The following is a 17451-nucleotide window of genomic DNA, read 5'->3' as shown; positions in this document are numbered from 1 at the left end:
TAAGTGCCTTACATAATTCATTTCATTTCATTTTCACAAATATCTTGTGGGGAGGCTGCTAGGAGACACTCTCCAGTAGGGGAGACCTTGGGAAGGATCTATGGGGGAGCCCTGGTCATACTTCAGGGAGTCTGATTATTGAGAAATGTGTTTCATTTGTAACCTCAAGGAAGGGCTTTTTGCTGGAAGTTGGGATCCTGGAAGCAGGAATTCAAGCGGAAAGCAAGCTCAGCTGAAAACAGTTTCTCTAAAGATCTAGCTGCATAGACTGCAGAGCTACGATCTCATCTTCCTTAGCCAAGCCCAAGGGCGACGGGATCACTTGTTTTTGAAGGAGGAATGTGGTGTGTTCTAGAGAGGCATGGGGCCCTCCAGCCCTGTGGCGGACCTCAGAGCAGAACCCAGGAGTCCTCAGTCCCTCCCCCCCATCCCCCCAAGGTGGGAGAACTGTCTTTGATCTCCCCCCCATCGCACCCACTCCCCCGCTCTGGATGCAGTCAGAGCTCCACACACTCCTGCCCCGTGCTGGCCTGTTCCCTAGGGAATGCAGGCTGCCCTGCGGTCCCAGCCTAGTAGTTTGGGGTGCGGCTCAGCCCCGAGGCACCCCCTCCTCCCAGCGCAGCGCTGTGCACGCGGCCCCCTTCCCGAGCAGCCCTGCTGGCCTTCTTCTCCAGGGACTATTATTTTGGGAGAGTGCTGAGTTCAGCACCACGGCAAGGTGTAGCCGGACGCGCCCGTCTGTCCTCAGCTGGCCCTCCGGAGCTGGCCCGGGGCCCGGAGGCCCTACCCCTCGTGCAGCAGCCCTTCCTACCCAGGGTCACCGCGTCCAACCACGGCCACCGTCCGACAGCCCCGAGGTTGTCAAGACACGTGGCAGAGGAGCTGTGGGCGGGAGAAGCAGAGCTGTGCAAGGGGCACAGCCCAGCCTCACTCCTGCTCCTAGAAAGCCCAGCAAGTCGGGGCCCTCATCAGCACCCCCAGAACCCGAAGCCGGGGGTCACCAGCCTCCCAGGGTTTGCCTTAAAGCCAAAGGAGCGGGCTGGCCCTCAGCCAACTGACCGCGCACGGGGCAACTTGGGTGTGTGTGTGTGTGTGCAGGACGAGGGCCTCGCAAGAGGCTTGTATAAACCCTCCCGCTCTGCAGCCTGCTCTGTGCCCTGGCAGCGGGACAGTGTGACGGCACAGCCCTGCTCTGATGGAGGCGGGGCCTCGGCCGCGACTGTCCGTTGAGTTCAGCTGGGAGGAGGCCCAGGGCCTCCCAAGGTACTTGTGTCCGGTGGCGGATTAGCTGCCGGAGCCCAGGCTGCGCCCACCTTTCTCCCTGCTGAGCAGAGGGCTCTGTCCTACCAGGTGGGTCCCCGGGGTTGGGGGCTGCAGGGCGGGAAGGGCGCCCCCTGCAGAGGGCCAGCAGCACTACGGGCTCCTTCCATTCCAGGTGCCCAAGAGCTGGACCATGAGGCTGGCCGTGGCAGCCCTGCTCCTGGGCCTCACGATGGTGGTCACTGGAGACGAGGGAGACAAGGACCCGTGCGTGTACGAGGCCCTGCCTGACAACGACGCTGTCCTCTGCAAGTAAGGCTGGGCGGCCCCCCTACCCCAGAGGGCAGAGGGAGGAGGGCTCCGGGAACCGAGGGCCACTGCCTCACAAGGCGGCCTCTGTGGACAGGCAGAGCATGAGTCAGCTCTGGGGCCACCTGGCTGGAGGACGGCATCCAGGAAAGGACTCTGAGACAGGCCCGGGCCGTCCGTCCAGAGGGCGGTTCTTCCAGGATCGGGAGGGCACACGGATCTGGCCGGCTCCCCCTGGGGCCTCCAAACCGGAGGGGCCCTGTGGGGCTGGCCTCACCCTCCCTGCTGGGAGCCCAAGAGAGACCATCCCTGCCTACAGCCTTGAAGGCTCCTTTCCCCCAACAAAGTGGCATTTTAAAGAAAAGTGGCATTTGACACACGGTGTGGGATGAGACCCTCCCTGTGAGAGGTGGTTGTTTCCTTTTCTCTAACAAGGCCCCGGGAGTGTCAGGACAGGCAGGAGTGTGACCACTGGACGTCGTTCAAAGAAAAAGCTGGGTGTGGGAGGCTGGCTGTGTCCCTTCCAACGGTGCAAGCTTCTCCCCCTCTGCGTCGGAGGTCAGCTCTCTCCTCACCCACTGTGGGTCAGAAAAGCCAGTCTTCATTGTCCTGGAGTCATGGGCCATCCTGAGGGCTGCCCAGGCCACATTGCTGCCAACACCCTCTGCCAGCCTGGTGGCCGAGGACACTGGCATCCCACTGAGGCCATCAGAAGTGAGAGCGGGTCAAGGACTATCACTTCTTACTTTGTCTCCTTGAGTACATTTGAATTCTTACAGACACGACTTTTAGAAAGAAAAATGTTTTCCCTTAAATAGTTAGGGCTTCCCTGGTGGCACAGTGGTTGAGATCCTGCCTACCGATGCAGGGGACACGGGTTCGTGCCCCGGTCTGGGAAGATCCCACATGCCACGGAGCGGCTGGGCCCGTGAGCCATGGCCGCTGAGCCTGCGCGTCCAGAGCCTGTGCTCCGCAATGGGAGAGGCCACAGCAGTGAGAGGCCTGTGTACCGCAAAAAAAAAAAAAAAAAAGTTAGATAGTTGAATTCCACCCCCCCGCAAAAAAATAGACACTGATTTTTTTCCTATCAATACATTTTTTAACTCTGGTGAAGCAGTCGTGGGTGCAGTTTTGCGTGGGGCAGGAGGGAACGGCTGTCCCTGCCATGTGGGCACCAATGCTCTGGGTGTTCTGCTGAGTGGGACCTTCCCGAGGGCGGACAGGCCTTTCCCTCTGGCAGGAAAGTCAAGCCCAGCAAGCTGGGGATGACAACAGGCCCAGGGCAAGGCCAGGCCGGGCTATGATCACAGCCCCACACACAGCGCCTGTGTATGTTCACTGTGGAACACGTAGAACATGTCACATGTGTATGGTCCCTGGAGGAGACCAGCTTGCACCCCAGCTGCCCCAGGCTCGGCCCTGCAGACATCCACACACTGGCAACCTGGTGGCCTGTGTACTGTGGCACATGCAGAGCTCTGGGGCACCTGGTACATGCCAGGAGTTCTGCTGGTGATTTTAAATCTTTGACTTATTTCATTGTTAACATAACCCACCAAGTAGGTGTTATCATCCCCATTTTGCAGATGAGGAATCCCCAGAGATTAAATAAGTTGCCCACAGTGCTCAAACACCTGGCAAGTGGCAGAGCTAGGATTCAGCCCCCCTCGTCTGACTACACTCATGCTCTTTCCCCACCTACCTTTAGCTGCTCACCTTCCTCCAGGGCCCAGAGCATCTCAAGTAAAGGGGAGCTCTCTTAGTCTATCTGCGCTGCTATAACACAATGCCACAGACTGGGCGGCTTATAAAGAACAAAAAATTATTTCCCAACATTCTGGAGGTTGAGAAGTCCAAGATCAAGGTACCAGCAGATTCTGTGTCTGGTGAGAACCTGCTTCCTGACTCATAGACGGCCATCTTCTTGCTGTTTCCCACAGAGTGGAAGGGGTGAGAGAGCTCTCTGGGGACTCTTTTAAAAGGGTGCTAATCCCATTCATGAGGGTTCCACCCTCATGACCTAAGCACCTCCCAATGGCCCCACTTCCTAATTCCATCTCACTGGGGGCTGGGATTTCAACATAACAATTTTTCAGTCCATTGCAGGAGTCATTCTCAGGACTTCTTAGAAGACACTAGCAGATCCCCAGTTTGAGAAACATGGACTTACAGCACTAAGCCTGCATGCTAGGACAATGGCTTTTGATTGTAAATCGTCATTGCACAAGGGAAGCTTTTGTTTGTAAAAGATCATCACTGGGGCTTCCCTGGTGGCGCAGTGGTTGAGAATCTGCCTGCTAATGCAGGGGACACGGGTTCGAGCCCTGGTCTGGGAGGATCCCACATGCCGCGGAGCGACTAGGCCCGTGAGCCACGACTACTGAGCCTGCGCGTCTGGAGCCTGTGCTCCGCAACAAGAGGCCGCGATAGTGAGAGGCCCGCGCACCGCAATGAAGAGTGGCCCCCGCTTGCCACAACTAGAGAAAGCCCTCGCACAGAAATGAAGACGCAACACAGCAAAAATAAACAAATTAATTAATAAAAACTCCTACCCCCAACATCTTGAAAAAAAAAAAAAAAGATCATCACTGAATGAGAACACATCAAGGACATATCAGACCCCAGAGGAGAGATCAGTATGCTGGAGCCCCCTCCCCAAGAGCCCTGCTCAGCTCAGGCTTCTGACTTCATCAAGAGACTCACCCCCGGAAAAGCGCCTCCTCTCACGGGTATTGTTAGAGTCTAATAGGGAATTCTTGAAGTTAGGACTCAATACCTAAAGATATTAATCTATAAGGGAGGAACTTTTTGTGCTGTGACAAGCAGTGGGGAAACATTGTTAAGAGAAAAGTTCTTCCAGAATAATACCTGACCCCCTCCTGAGAAAGCCAGACTAGACTGACAAAAACTCTGAGAGCCAGAACCCTAGGCTCGGTCTCAGAAGTGAAAGAACCATAGTCGTCCAACCCGGACCGAATGGGTGAATCTACTCAACACCCCCCTCCCTGCTGCCCCCGCACTGGTGGCCTCAGTGGACTCTCCCAGGGACCAGGACCTGCCTCCCAAAGCCCTCTCTTCTGTGCTGAAAAGCTTCCCCCTTCAGAGGGAACACCTTTATGTCAAGGCGGGGGCTGCCTTTCTTTCACTTCACCCCATGCTTCCTAGTTTTGCCCCCAGGCACTGCATAGAACAAATCTAGTCTCTCTTCCTCTGGAGGGTCCTTCAGCTGTTTGGACACAGAGGTCATGCCCCCCGCCTTCACCCGCTGCTCTTTCTTCTCTGGGTATCCACCTCCCATCCTTCAGTTCCTCCTTAGGGGCTTTGTTCTGGGCCCCCGCCTTCGAGAAGAGTCAGTTGGAGACAGACCCACACTGAGAACCACGCAGCAGAGGGTGGGGTGCCCCCCGAGCCCCCAGGCGCCTCTGTGAAGGCTGCCTTCCCTCCATGGGCCTTTTGGTTTCCCTCGCTTTTGGGCAGCTGGGATTCGGATCCTTTTTCATACCTGATCTGGTTCTTACAATGCTGAAGGGACTTCTGTGACCATCCAGTCACAGGGAAGTGCAGACAAGACTATGCAGCCCTTCTCTATTGCCTACAGCACAGTACCCCAAACCTAGCAGCAGCACACGTTTATCGCCTCGGTTTCTCTGCGCGTGGCCCAGCTGGGCACCTCCGGCCCAGGCTCTCAGGAGGCTGAAGTCCAGCTGTTGGCTGGGGCTGCAGTTTCATCTGAAGGATGTGGCTTGCAGGCAACATGTGGGCTTCCATCCCTGAGCAGGCAGCGCTCCGTGGGTATGACGGGGGCCTGGGGGGACAGACCTCACTCCTGGTCCCCTGGCATGTACCCTATCAAGACACTCTCTGGGGCTTTAGGCCCACTCACCAAACGTCAACTTGGTGATTTTGCTTAACTGTTTTAACATTTGTAGCAGTTCTACTGAGATAAAAAGAGGAGGCACTTTTGTTCCCTGGGGAAGACCCCTCTGGTCCTCAGTTTCCCTCCTCCCCACCCCTTGCCTCTCCCAGTTCCGGGCTGTGGGCTGAATCTCCATCTCTCCGCCAGTAGAGGGTCCCCTCTCTCAGCCTTTGATCTCGATAGCTACAGTGGCAGGGAGTTGTGGCAAAAACAAACCCAAAAGTCCTTAAAATGCTGCCGTGATGAGAAATGAAAACCCATCCTCTAAAACTTCTTTAAGAGCTATTAAAACTATGCCATTGGAAAAGCACTACTATAAACTTGCAAGGAGTTAAACTGGCTTCAGTGAATAGTCCTGCTTCAAGGGGCCTGAGTCCTGGTCTTCAGGGTGCCGGTCTGAGGAAGCATCCTGTGTCTGCCAGGTCTGCAGACTTGGGCTACCTCTGCCCAAGGCAGGACCTCAGGATCCACTGGAAGGGGTGGGGTGGTGGGAGGGGGAATGTGGGACTCTCCAGTGGGAAGTGATCCCTGTACTTCTCCCGGGTCCTGACCTCGGGAGGTCCCCTCCAGATCTACTCTCCCAGTGACATTCTCAGGGGTCCCCTTCAGGCATCACCCCCAGCAGGAAACGTGGCCAGCTCCGGGTGACCACTGGCCACCGTGGAGCTGGTCTGCCATGCTGGGCTTTTGGAAAGGCTGAGTGAATCATCTTAACCAAATGACCCCAGGCCTTGGTGACAAAAAGTGACAGTAGGATAGGGAACAAGGGCAAGCGAAAAAAAAAAAAAAGTTGACACAGAGATGTTTTTCCTGTATCTATTTGAAAGCCTGGCTTCCATCCCTGAGTTTCAAATACAAGTGAGCCCTTAAGTCTAACCCTGGTGAAGGTGTGGGATCAGCCTGCACGGCAAGCCCAGTTCTCAGGGCACTTGTGCAGTTCAGGGCTTCTCAGGGAGAAAGTAGATAAATGGATGCACACCACAGACTTAATGACTAGATGTTTTACCCCCTGAGAGATATTTGCTTTTTTTTTTTTTTTTTTTTTTTTCCCGTACGCGGGCCTCTCACTGTTGTGGCCTCTCCCGTTGCGGAGCACAGGCTCCGGATGTGCAGGCTCAGCGGCCATGGCTCACGGGCCTAGCCACTCCGCAGCATGTGGGATCTTCCCGGACCGGGACACGAACCCGTGTCCCCTGCATCGGCAGGCGGACTCTCAACCACTGCGCCACCAGGGAAGCCCGAGATATTTGCATTTTGAAAGCACAATGAATGGCAGATTGAGAGCATAGAGTAGGGACAATGCATCACCCAAAGAAGTGGGTTATTCAATTACTGGTGAGATTTGCAGGTATGGAGAGGATCTTGATTATTTAGGGGCCGGAGAAGTCTGTGCCCATGAAGAAGCCTGTGCTAACTTGCTAAACCTTTCTTTATGTAATAAGAACATTCCAGAAAAGCAATGTGAATATATTGTTCTTATACGCCCAGGCCTACTTTAAAGACACTGACCAGGTTTGCCTCTGGATGTATATATTTTTTGAGAAGTAAACACTGACAGTAATGAATACTTTCTGACCCCTGATGACCTGCCAGGCTCTGTTGTAAACACGAATCACCATTTTACTCCTCTTACCGACCCTACAAATAGGTATTATTAGTGTCCCTATTTTACAGGTAGAGAAACTGAGGCACAAGTGGGCAAGTAACTCTTAGGCTACACAGGTCAGACTGAAGCCTTACGCACCCCGGGCTCCCCTAAGATCCTGACATGAGCCAACCACCTCCCTCTCTCCATAGGGGCCTTAAGGTTTTCTACCCAGAGTTGGGGAACCTCAGCTGCATGGTTGTTCCGGAATGCAACAACTACAGACAGAAGATCACCTACTGGACCAAGCCGATCGTCAAGTTCCCTGAGGCCTTGGACGTGAGTGAGCCAGCCTGGCTGGATGGGAGTGTCATGGGTCTCGGCTTCCCTCTGGGTTTGCTCATCTGGGTGACATGAAGCCACGTGCAGAGCCAGCTGGGTTTGCTTTGGTGGTACCAGATGGCCGTTGCCATAAGCATGTGCCTTCTTGAGAGCAGCCCCGCCACCTTGAAGGAGGTTGGGGTGGGTAGGAGGGCTGCGGGCGGGAGCTTTGGTGGGGCTCAGGGGCTGCTCCGCCGGGGCCTCTCCCTCTCCTGGGCCCCTGAGCCTGGCTCCTCAGTCAATGTGGCGACCAGCCAGGGTGTACTTTGGAGTCGGCAGAGAGAAGGAGGAGAGAGGGGCCTGTGGGGAGTTGTTTCTCAAGGTGCAGAGTGGCTGGGCTTTCAGACTGACCTGGATGGGGAGGGACCTGGTTCGTAACAGGCAGCACCTCTCACGTAGGCTAAACAAGCAGAGGTCAGTGCCCTTGACTCTTGGGCATCGCAATATGACACTCGCTCAGAAGTTTGCCCCGAATTGTAGGAAATAAAAAATAGAAACATTTTAAGAATTGTAAATAACTATTCCTTTTGCTGCGAAATGATTGGTACCATCTTGTTCTGGAAGCTTCCCTTGGCTTGGCAATGTGGTAAACCTGGGGAAGGGCGCTGGGGAGTGGGAAATGGGGCTGCAGCTGCTGGGGAAGCAGTTCCAGCGTCCTGGTCAATGTTTCTTTCTTCCTTGACTCTAGGCTGAGCCTCCAAAGTGTCAGGGGTGGAGGGTGACCCTTGCTTTGTCTGCGTGTTTTACTCAGAGGTGCCAGTGTCAGCCTAGGCACAAGGACTGTGATGTGTCCAGGACTCGGGCCACACATGTGTGGAGACAGAAGGATCATGTTCGGGATGTGACCACATGCACTCTGCGGCCAGCCTTCTGGTCCCCTCTGTTCATCGTGGCAGGGAGAGTCCACAGAGGGCTCCTCCCTTCCGTCGGTCCAGCCTGGGGGCTGTCAACACAGGTATAACTAGATAACAGGTTCTAGGGTGGGGAGCTGCGCAGACTACTAGGAAGCAGAGGGGAAGATTTTTCTTTCTTTCTTTCTTTCTTTTTTTTTTTTTTCCTCTGGCAGCACCTCAGGGCTTGCAGGATCTTGTTTCTCCGACCAGGGATCAAACCCGGGGTCCCAGCAGTGAGAGTGCTGAGTCCTAACCTCTGGACTGCCGGGGAATTCCCGAGATTTTTCTTTCTTTAACTGACTTTCACTATCAGGGAACAGATAAGTGGTGATATGTCTCAATTTATGAGGCTGAGAACATGAAGCTTTGACAGGCTGTTGTGTGTGTAACCGTGACAAACATCCTTTCCTCTGGGAGGCTAAGCCAGCAAGTCACGAAGAGGCCTTCTGGGTGTCCTCTCCCTCAGTCCTCCCGAGCCTGGCACACATGCACATGCATGCACATGCACGTGCACACACGCTCACGTCAGCCCTCCCCACCGGAAACCCTTGGGCTGGGTCACACCCCTGGACAGGCAGGACAAGCAGAGGAAACATAAGCCTCAGTGGTTGTAACTCAGGACAGGAGCAGGGCAGGAGCCTAATCCTCTAGGGAAGAGTATAATGCTGTCCCATGGGACAAGACTCTCGCCTTCACCCTTAATCCACTTGTTCTTAAGGAGTGAAGAGTTTGGACCAAATAGTTTCACGGTCCAGGGACTGTCCTAAGAGGGAGTCTAAGCCAAGAGCTCCATCCCATGTGATATTGCTACAGATGTCCACTAGATGGCAGTGTCGACTTTCCTGAGTACCTGGTGCCCTTAGGAGGGACAAGTTTAAAGCCAGTTTGGGAAGCTTTTGCATTTGATCCAGTCTAGTTGGTACTGATTGTCCTGGGGTACGGACACAAAACGCAGAGAAGATATCACCCCCTCCAGATCCTGAAATCTCCTATCCTGTCTCCGCTCAGAGGCGGGGCAGGGGAGAAAACCTGGAGATTTATAAAGGATGCAGAGCTGAGGTTAAGAAATCCAAGGGAGGCAGAGATTTCACAAAGGATGGCTTGGTCAGAGTGGTGGAAAGAAAGAAAGAAAAAGTAGTATTCTACTGCTAGAGAACTAAAGTTTATGGAAATTTGCCCTTTGAGAAGGCAGTTTCCGCCAGAGTATCAAAAGCTTCCATTTATCGTGTGGTACTTACTTTATGTTGGAGACTATTCATGTGTCGTTTCATTTAATGTGCTCATCAAGTTAAGTATTTCTTTAGTCAAGACTGTCAGTAGCAAGTGACAAAAATCAACTCCAACTGGCTTGTGCCAAAAAAGAGGGAAGGTATTACTGGTTCACAAACTGAAAACTCCAGGGAATACTTCAGGCATGGCTGGATCCAGGTGCTCAAATAACATCACCAGGAATCTATCTGTCCCTTTTCTCTACTTTCTTCTGTGCTCGTTTTTTATGTAAGTAGACTCTTTCCATGCGGTGCCAAAGATGACCTCATCATCTTCAGAGTTATGTTTTACTAGTTTATTAACCCACTGGCAATAGATTGACCCCATCCAACCATTAAAGGTCCCAAGACTTGTCCTGTTTGGATTACATGACCATCCCTGACCCAAACAGTGTTGCTGGGCAGCCCCACTTAATCTACAAGGGCTGAGAGCAGAAGAGAATGGTTCCCCCAAAGGAGAATCAAGGTGCAGGTTATCAGAAGGGGGAAAGGATGTTGGGTAGGAAAAACAAGAGAAGGTGCAGGGTCCCTCAAAAGTGGGGGTGGGGGAGCCTGAGTCCTTAGTAACAGAGAAGAAAATGAAGGCATTTCCTCTGGGCCAGGGCCTGATGGAAAAAGCAAGAGGTTGGTGACTGGCTATGTGGGGACAGTGCCTTGCTTCAAAGGGGATTAAAGCAATGCCACCAAAGCAGCAGCTGCCAGTGGACATGCTCAGGGATCCCCCCCACCAAGCAAGCCCCGAAGCCCTGGAAGGACCCAGAGGTCAGGGGACAGCGTCTCTGTGCCCAGCAGGGGTCTTCCTGCCTGCACACCATTGCTCAGGCCACTTCCCCAGACTTGGACCCTGTACTCTGGGACACCCTGCCCCTACCAAGATGCTTCCTCCTCCAAGAAGCCTTCCCTGACTGCCTCCCTCTGGGTCCCGCCCCCATCTCGGTCAGGTCTCTTCTTTCTCCAAGTGTTTTTCCCCTACCCTCCAAATCCAGTGTTTACTTGCCTCTGTCTTGTATTGCTTATTCATATCTCCCATAGCGTCAACCAGTTTATAAGCTTTAGGAAAGCAAGACCATGTGTTGTATTTCTTTGAACCACCCACAGTCCCTACCAGCCTCGCAGACCCCGTGTTGGCTGACTGGGTGGCCAGGTGGCCGAACGAATGAATGAAAGAGTGCCTGAACGGCAGGTGGACGGATGCCTTCTGGAGGGGGAGCTCTGAGGTGTGTGCAAACCAATCAGTGGTTTGCACTTTAAACTGCTGGGTGTCCTGGCGCCTCTGCAGAACGCCGGGTCAGCACTAGGCTCTCCTCCGCCAGGGTGGATGGGGTCTGGGGTGGGTAGGAGGAAGCAGGGAGAGAAGAGGAAGTCAGGTGGGCTCCCGAGAAGGCAAAGTAGTGCAGGAAAATGTGGATGGTCCTGGTGTCAACAGCCGCTGAGGGCTGAGAGAGGTGCTGAGGTAAGAAGAAGCTTTTCTCCCCTGGTGCTGTGACAAACGTTAAGAGGCAAACATCTCAAAACGCATCCCTTCTCAAGCCAGTGAAGACTGAAAGGCCCCCGGGAAGCTTCTTGACTGGGGCTTATTCTTCACCTTGAATTTAACCCTCTGGAATCCTTTTGAAGGGAAGAAATTGCTGTTACGTGGGGAACATGCATTGCATTAGAAGGAAGGAACACAGACCACAGCTGTCCTTCCTGTGGCTTTCCAGTCAGACTCGGCTCAGCCCTATTCTCCTCCCCAGAAAGCTGGTGACCCTGAGTGTCCTCCTCCCGGGCTGGGCAGGCACATCCCCATGTCACCCTGGGCCTGCAGCATCTGTGTGGCTGCCTTTTGGGGACCACCTCCCTGCCCTTGTTGGCCCAAAGTAGAGACACAAGTTTGGGCACAAATCTTATAGAGCCCTGGAAATCTGGAGACGTCCACGTGTGGTAGAGTCACAGACGCTCCTCGATGAAAGAGACCTCGGAGCTCCCCAGCCCACCTCCCATCCTTCTTTTTATGCACAGAGCAGAAAAATGGGAGCTGCTGCCGTCATGAAGTAGTTAGCAGAGGCAGGACACAGGGTGCCAACACGCAGGGTAGTTCTGGTCAGAGCAGCCACTGATGGGTGAGGCAGGCACACCCGGCTCGTTCAGGAAAAGATGCCGAGGGCTTCCCTGGTGGCGCAGTGGTTGAGAGTCTGCCTGCCGATGCAGGGGACACGGGTTCGTGCCCCGGTCTGGGAAGATCCCACTTGCCGCGGAGCGGCTGGGCCCGTGAGCCATGGCCGCTGAGCCTGCACGTCCGGAGCCTGTGCTCCGCAACGGGAGAGGCCACAGCAGTGAGAGGCCCGCGTACCGCAAAAAAAAAAAAAAAGAAAGAAAGAAAAGATGCCGAGAGGGAGCGTGCACACTTGCGGGGGCAGCTAAGTGCATTTGCTCCTGGGACAGCCGCCGGCATGCAGTTTGGTGCTGGGGATATGAAATGACTCACCAACAAATACTGATGGAACGCACAGGCACCCTCTTAGTGATGGAGATTCAAAGATAAAGGGCACCGGCACGGAGCTCCCAAGTCTAAGGTGGGGAGACAGACAGATGGACGGCTAGCAGGGATGCGGTGTCAGTGCTTCAGGACAGGAACCTCAGGTACCACGAGGGCCAGGAGCGGCCTTCAGGAGGGGGTGACCCCCAGCTGACCTGTGCTGGTGACTAGGCAGGGGATAGACAGGGGAGCAGGTTGGCCAGGTGTGGGATGAGGCTCCAGAGAGGGCAGGACCACGCTCTGAGGGGCCACAGATGCTGCTTCGTGGGCCTTGGTGTGGAGTCTGAATTTTATTGTGAAGCCACACTGGGGAGGGGGCGTCACTGTTCGATTTTTAGGCTGGTGGATGTGATCGGATTAGCAATTCAGGAAGGTCACTTGGGTAGGTCACTGAGGTGCAGGTTGGAGGATGGAAGAAAGGTGAGGCTGGAGTCCGGGAGAGCACCTGCTGAAACAGAAGGGCGATGGTGTGGACCGGGGCCTGAGCTTGAGGGTGTGAAGGAGGTCGAATCCATGGAGCTTGGTGACTGTGGAGGAACGGGGATTGCAGGGAAGGAGAGAGTTGGGATGACCCTTGGGTTTCTGTGACAGGCAGGTGGGTGGCTAAGGTTTAAACTGAGCATGTAATTCATCCACTGAAACAAGACTTTTTTTTTTTTTTCCTGTACGTGGGCCTCTCACTGTTGTGGCCTCTCCCATTGCGGAGCACAGGCTCCGGACGCGCAGGCTCAGTGGCCATGGCTCATAGGCCCAGCCGCTCCACAGCACGTGGGATCCTCCCGGACCGGGGCACGAACCCGCGTCCCCTGCATCGGCAGGCGGACTCCCAACCACTGCGCCACCAGGGAAGCCTCCACAAGACGTTTTTGAGAGTGAATGGGGAGGTGCTGTTCATGATCGGGACGAAGGGTGTGATGGGGCACTCTCCCTAACGCTGGTGCTGTCCCCAAGCAAGGGACACAGGAGAAGGCCTGGATCTACAGGGACCACGGGCAGCGGCAGCAGCTTTGCATCACTGAATCTGAGGCCCCTATGTGCACCCAATACGCGGATCAACAGTCTGATGCTGGGAAGAAAAGGCAGGGCTGGAGGCCTAGCTTTGGCATCCAGGGGTGGCGGGCGGGGGGGAGGTAGATGCTTCAAGGTAGCCAGGCTCCTTGGGGAGAAGATACGGAGCGGCCAGAATCGGCCAGCCCACAGAGGTCAGGTCCGAGAGGCAAGGGAGAGGCTGCGGCAGGGCTGGGCTGGGGAAGAGCCGTCGGATTTGCCAAATTCCCTGGCGCTGCTCTCGAGCGAGGGGGAGAGGAGTTTCAGGACAGTGGGCCCGGGAAAAAGGTGAAGTCAGGACAGGGTAAGGAGTTCACTGGCAGCGGTTCACCAACGTACTAGTGAGGCTTTAGGGAAGACCTGATGAGGTGTAACTGTAACCCAGTGCCTGGCAGTGGGCAGGAGCATAATAAACGGTATAGGTTGTCATATGATAAGAGGCTGCTTTGTAGTCTGAAGGGCAAAAGACACAGAAGAAGGGTTTGGGCTTCTGGAGGCTCTGGAAGGAGCCAGTGTGGTGGTAGCAGAGAGGGGGGCTGACAGGTGGAGCCAGGCCTAGGAAGGCAGGTGAAGAGAGCACCCCGCACCCAGGCAAGGACGCATGCGTGGAAGAGAGCCTGCTCCCGTGTCATTTTAACCTTCCTCCTCGGTCAAAGGCAGCTAAAATCACCCAGCTGTGTCCCACTCCAGCCCAGGCCACTCCACCATCTGTTATGGGGGCACCTCCAGCCACAACAGGACCAGGTAGAAGAGGAGCGATGCTTACCACCACCTCTAGCCTTTGCAGTCCGATTTTGAGGCCGTAGAGAAACGTCCCATGCAGGATTTCACACAATCCTCCTAGCAACGTTGGGAGCCAGGCAAAGTAGGGATCATCCCCACAACTACAGGATGGGGGATGGTGCCCGAGGTCAAGGTCATGCTCACCAAAGCTGGGGAGTGGAACAACCAGCCCTAGATAGCAGGTTTCCTGCCTTCCAGTTTTGCTGCTCTTTCACCTTCGAAATGTTCCCTCTCAAATTTACCCCAACTCCTGGAGAACTGGCCCTGATGTCCAGACTTGGGGTGTCATGCATGTATCCATTCCCTGGAGCAGACCCTGTCCCTCTACCGGACACTGTCATAGGAGCCAGGGACACACACAAAAACAAATCCTCACCCTGCCCACAAAGGGCGTCTTGTAATGGTGAGAATGCGAGTCGCTGTCACTGTTAAGAGGATGACGGGAGAAGCGCTTGTGTGGCTAATGTTTTGCTCCCGGGTGCCTTCATTAGGGAGCTTCCTGGCCTTGATGTTCAGTTCCAGTCCTCTGTATCCCCCGCCACCTTTCCCGTCGTTATACCCTCTGCTCCAGGGTTTACAGAACCTCTGGTCAGACCTTTCAGTAAAGCTGCGTGTTCCCAGTCCGCAGGGATGTTCCTCAGAGCACAGGCAAAAAGGGCATCTGTTCAGTAATTGCTCAGTGATGTCGGCTGAGACCTTCCAGTCAAGTGCTGGGGAAATGGGTTCCAGATGTTTTTCAGATCAAATAATGTTTCTTTGAAAAAACTTTGTGGGCTGTTCCACCAACGGGGCAGATGGAGCCTGAAAGGCAAGTCCAGTAGGTTTGCATCCTGCTTTAAAGAAAAAAGGTCGTTCAGCCAGTGTGTGTTTTGGAGGGGTGGAGCGGGGGTTGCCGTATGATTGGGGTCTGTCCCCGGCGGTCTGCTGGGAACATGAACAGAGGCTTCTTGGATTTTAAGTAGCTGCCCGGCCTCGGTCGGAGCCATTTAGAGGGACAAACACTTGAACTTTGAACGCTGCAGGGACTTCTTGCCTCCTCTGGCTGGAGTTCAGGGAAAGCCTGTGAGGAATTTTAAATGAGTCATAATGTCCTTTATTGTTTGTTAACACTTGCGGACTCAGGGGGTGAGCGGGGAGAGGAGGAGGTGGGGAGGGCCTCGGCTGGCGGAGCAGCTGCTGGGACAAGGTACCCACTGCAGTCTGAGCCCTCCTGGGGGCAAGGGCTGGGGGCCGGCGGGGCAGTTGTCATGCCTTCTGGACTTTGAGGGTCTCTCTCCATCACCAGGGAACTCCTGATGCCCCGCCAGCACACAGGTTTTTTTTAGAGCCCATCTGACCCCTAACCATGACCACATGGGACCGGCAGAGTAAGCATGGTTGTCTCTGCTTTACAGATGCAGAAACAACAGCTCAAGATAAATTATATGTCTATTTCATTTTTAATACTTTATTTTTTAGAGCAGTTTTAGGTTCACAGCAAAAGTGAGTGGGAAGGACAGAGACTTCCCCCAGAAAACCTCGCCTACGATCAACATCCCCCATCAGAGTGGTACCTTTTTTTTAAAAATATTTTTAAAAATTAATTAATTTATTTATTATTTATTTTTGGCTGTGTTGGGTCTTCGTTTCTGTGTGAGGGCTTTCTCTAGTTGCGGCAAGCGGGGGCCACTCTTCTTCGCGGTGCGCGGGCCTCTCACTATCGTGGCCTCTCTTGTTGCGGAGCACAGGCTCCAGACACGCAGGCTCAGTAGTTGTGGCTCACGGGCCCAGTTGCTCTGCGGCATGTGGGATCCTCCCAGACCAGGGCTCAAACCCATGTCCCCTGCATTGGCAGGCAGACTCTCAACCACTGTGCCACCAGGGAAGCCCCAGAGTGGTACCTTTGTTACAACTCATGAACCTACACTGATACATCATAATCACCCAACGTCCATAGTTTACATTAGGGTTCATTCTTGGTATTGGGCATTTTATGGTTGGACAAATGTATAATAACAAGTATCCATCATTACAGCATCATACAGAGTGTTTTCACTACCCTAAAAACCCCCCGTGTTCTGCCTTTTCATCCCACCCTCTTCCCTAACCCATGGTAACCACTGACCTTTTTATTGTCTGCCTATTCCAGAATGTCATATAGTTGGAATCACACAGTATGTAGGCTTTTTGGATTAATAGCCTAGGCTACCACCCGGGGCTCCAGTTCTAGCACTTTCTTCACCGTGCAAAGTTTGGTAACACTGTCTATCTTTCCCCAAGCCAGTGGCCAGTTGTCCTGTGGCTTAGCTTCCCTCCTGGGCATTCTGCTTTTCTTAACTGGACACTTAGGAGTGGACAAAACCCACCTACGCCTGCCCGTGGTGTCAAGTTCAGCGTTCCCACCACTTGTTTTCTTGTCTGTCTCTCCAGCTACAAGGTAAACCCCCTGTGGGCAGAGACCTTTGTATGCTTGAGAGACAGGCAAGAAAATAGGCAACTCCCTGGGCATGAGATTCGTGCTCCGATGTGGAGCTAAGTGGAGGGTGCTGGGGGCAGGGCTGTCTCTCAGCAACAAGAATGTGTTACAATTTTCAAAGCCCCTTCCCTGTCCTGACAGTCCTTATCTCGGATCAGTCCTGAGAGGTGGGCCAGGCAGGGGTCTCTGCCCACGATGGGGAGCCTGAGGCCTCATTTGAGTATCATCACAACCTTGTGGACATCGGTTTGCTCTAACACACAGAGATGTTAAGAGATGAGACCAGAGCTCGGATGCTCTGGCCCCTATACCCTGCTCTTTCCCGTGCCCCCTCCATCCCGATGGTCCCGAGTATATAGTCCGTGGTGACATTTACCGACCGTCTTCCACGCAGCCAGACTCCGTGCTAAGTGCTTTATGGACAGTATTGCACTAAAACCTTACAGCTACCAGCACAGTGGGGATGATTACCTTCATTTTACAGATCAGGAAACTGAGGCACAGAAAGATTCCATAGCTCATGAGCAGCAGAGTCAAGATTTTAACCCAGGTCTGTGTGGGTTCCAAAGCTCGTGCCCTGACCATACCACAGCACCACCACCTAAGCGGTAGAGGGCAACCTGCAGTTCACCCCAAATGGCCTGAGCTGTTTCCCGACTGCCACCAGGCTCCAGGTCCAGGAAGAAGCCAGTTCCTAAACCAACACAGGGAAGAAGTGGGTTGTGGAGTTCCTCTTGTTCATCAGCCCTCATGGGCTGATGGAGACCCAGCAATGTCAAGTGACTTAGCAAAGGGACAGATTGGCGGGGGGGGGCGTGCAGAAGTGTGAACAAATCAGGGCCCATTTCCTCCCCACCTGCAGGTCTGTACCACTAACCCAAGGTAAAGTCAGGAGAATCCATCGGACGTTCTAATTCCCAGGCCTGAGTTCTGCCGGCCACGTCGGGAATTCAGAGATCCTTGACGCGCCCTTAGAGGCAGGCGACGCCCAGAGGGCCAGGAGGGAGCAGGGCCAGGCCCGGCTGGTAGGCGTGGC

At 54.2% G+C, this 17451-nt stretch overlaps 1 protein-coding gene across 1 annotated transcript in view; it reads left to right on the top strand.

Moving 5' to 3' along the window:
• Positions 1 to 1195: 1195 nt before the first annotated feature.
• PEBP4 (phosphatidylethanolamine binding protein 4) overlaps positions 1196 to 17451 on the top strand; it is a 212612-nt gene continuing 196356 nt past the window's right edge. The window contains exons 1-3 of the mRNA XM_060100532.1: positions 1196 to 1263; positions 1351 to 1572; positions 7283 to 7409. Coding sequence (XP_059956515.1) covers positions 1196 to 1263; positions 1351 to 1572; positions 7283 to 7409 — 417 coding nt within the window. The remainder of the gene's footprint in view (positions 1264 to 1350; positions 1573 to 7282; positions 7410 to 17451) is intronic.

The sequence above is a fragment of the Mesoplodon densirostris genome, chromosome 6 (genome assembly GCF_025265405.1).
Source record: "Mesoplodon densirostris isolate mMesDen1 chromosome 6, mMesDen1 primary haplotype, whole genome shotgun sequence".
Lineage (NCBI taxonomy): Eukaryota > Metazoa > Chordata > Mammalia > Artiodactyla > Ziphiidae > Mesoplodon > Mesoplodon densirostris.
Note: the sequence above shows the minus strand (reverse complement) of the source record. Positions and strands in the feature narration are given on the sequence as shown.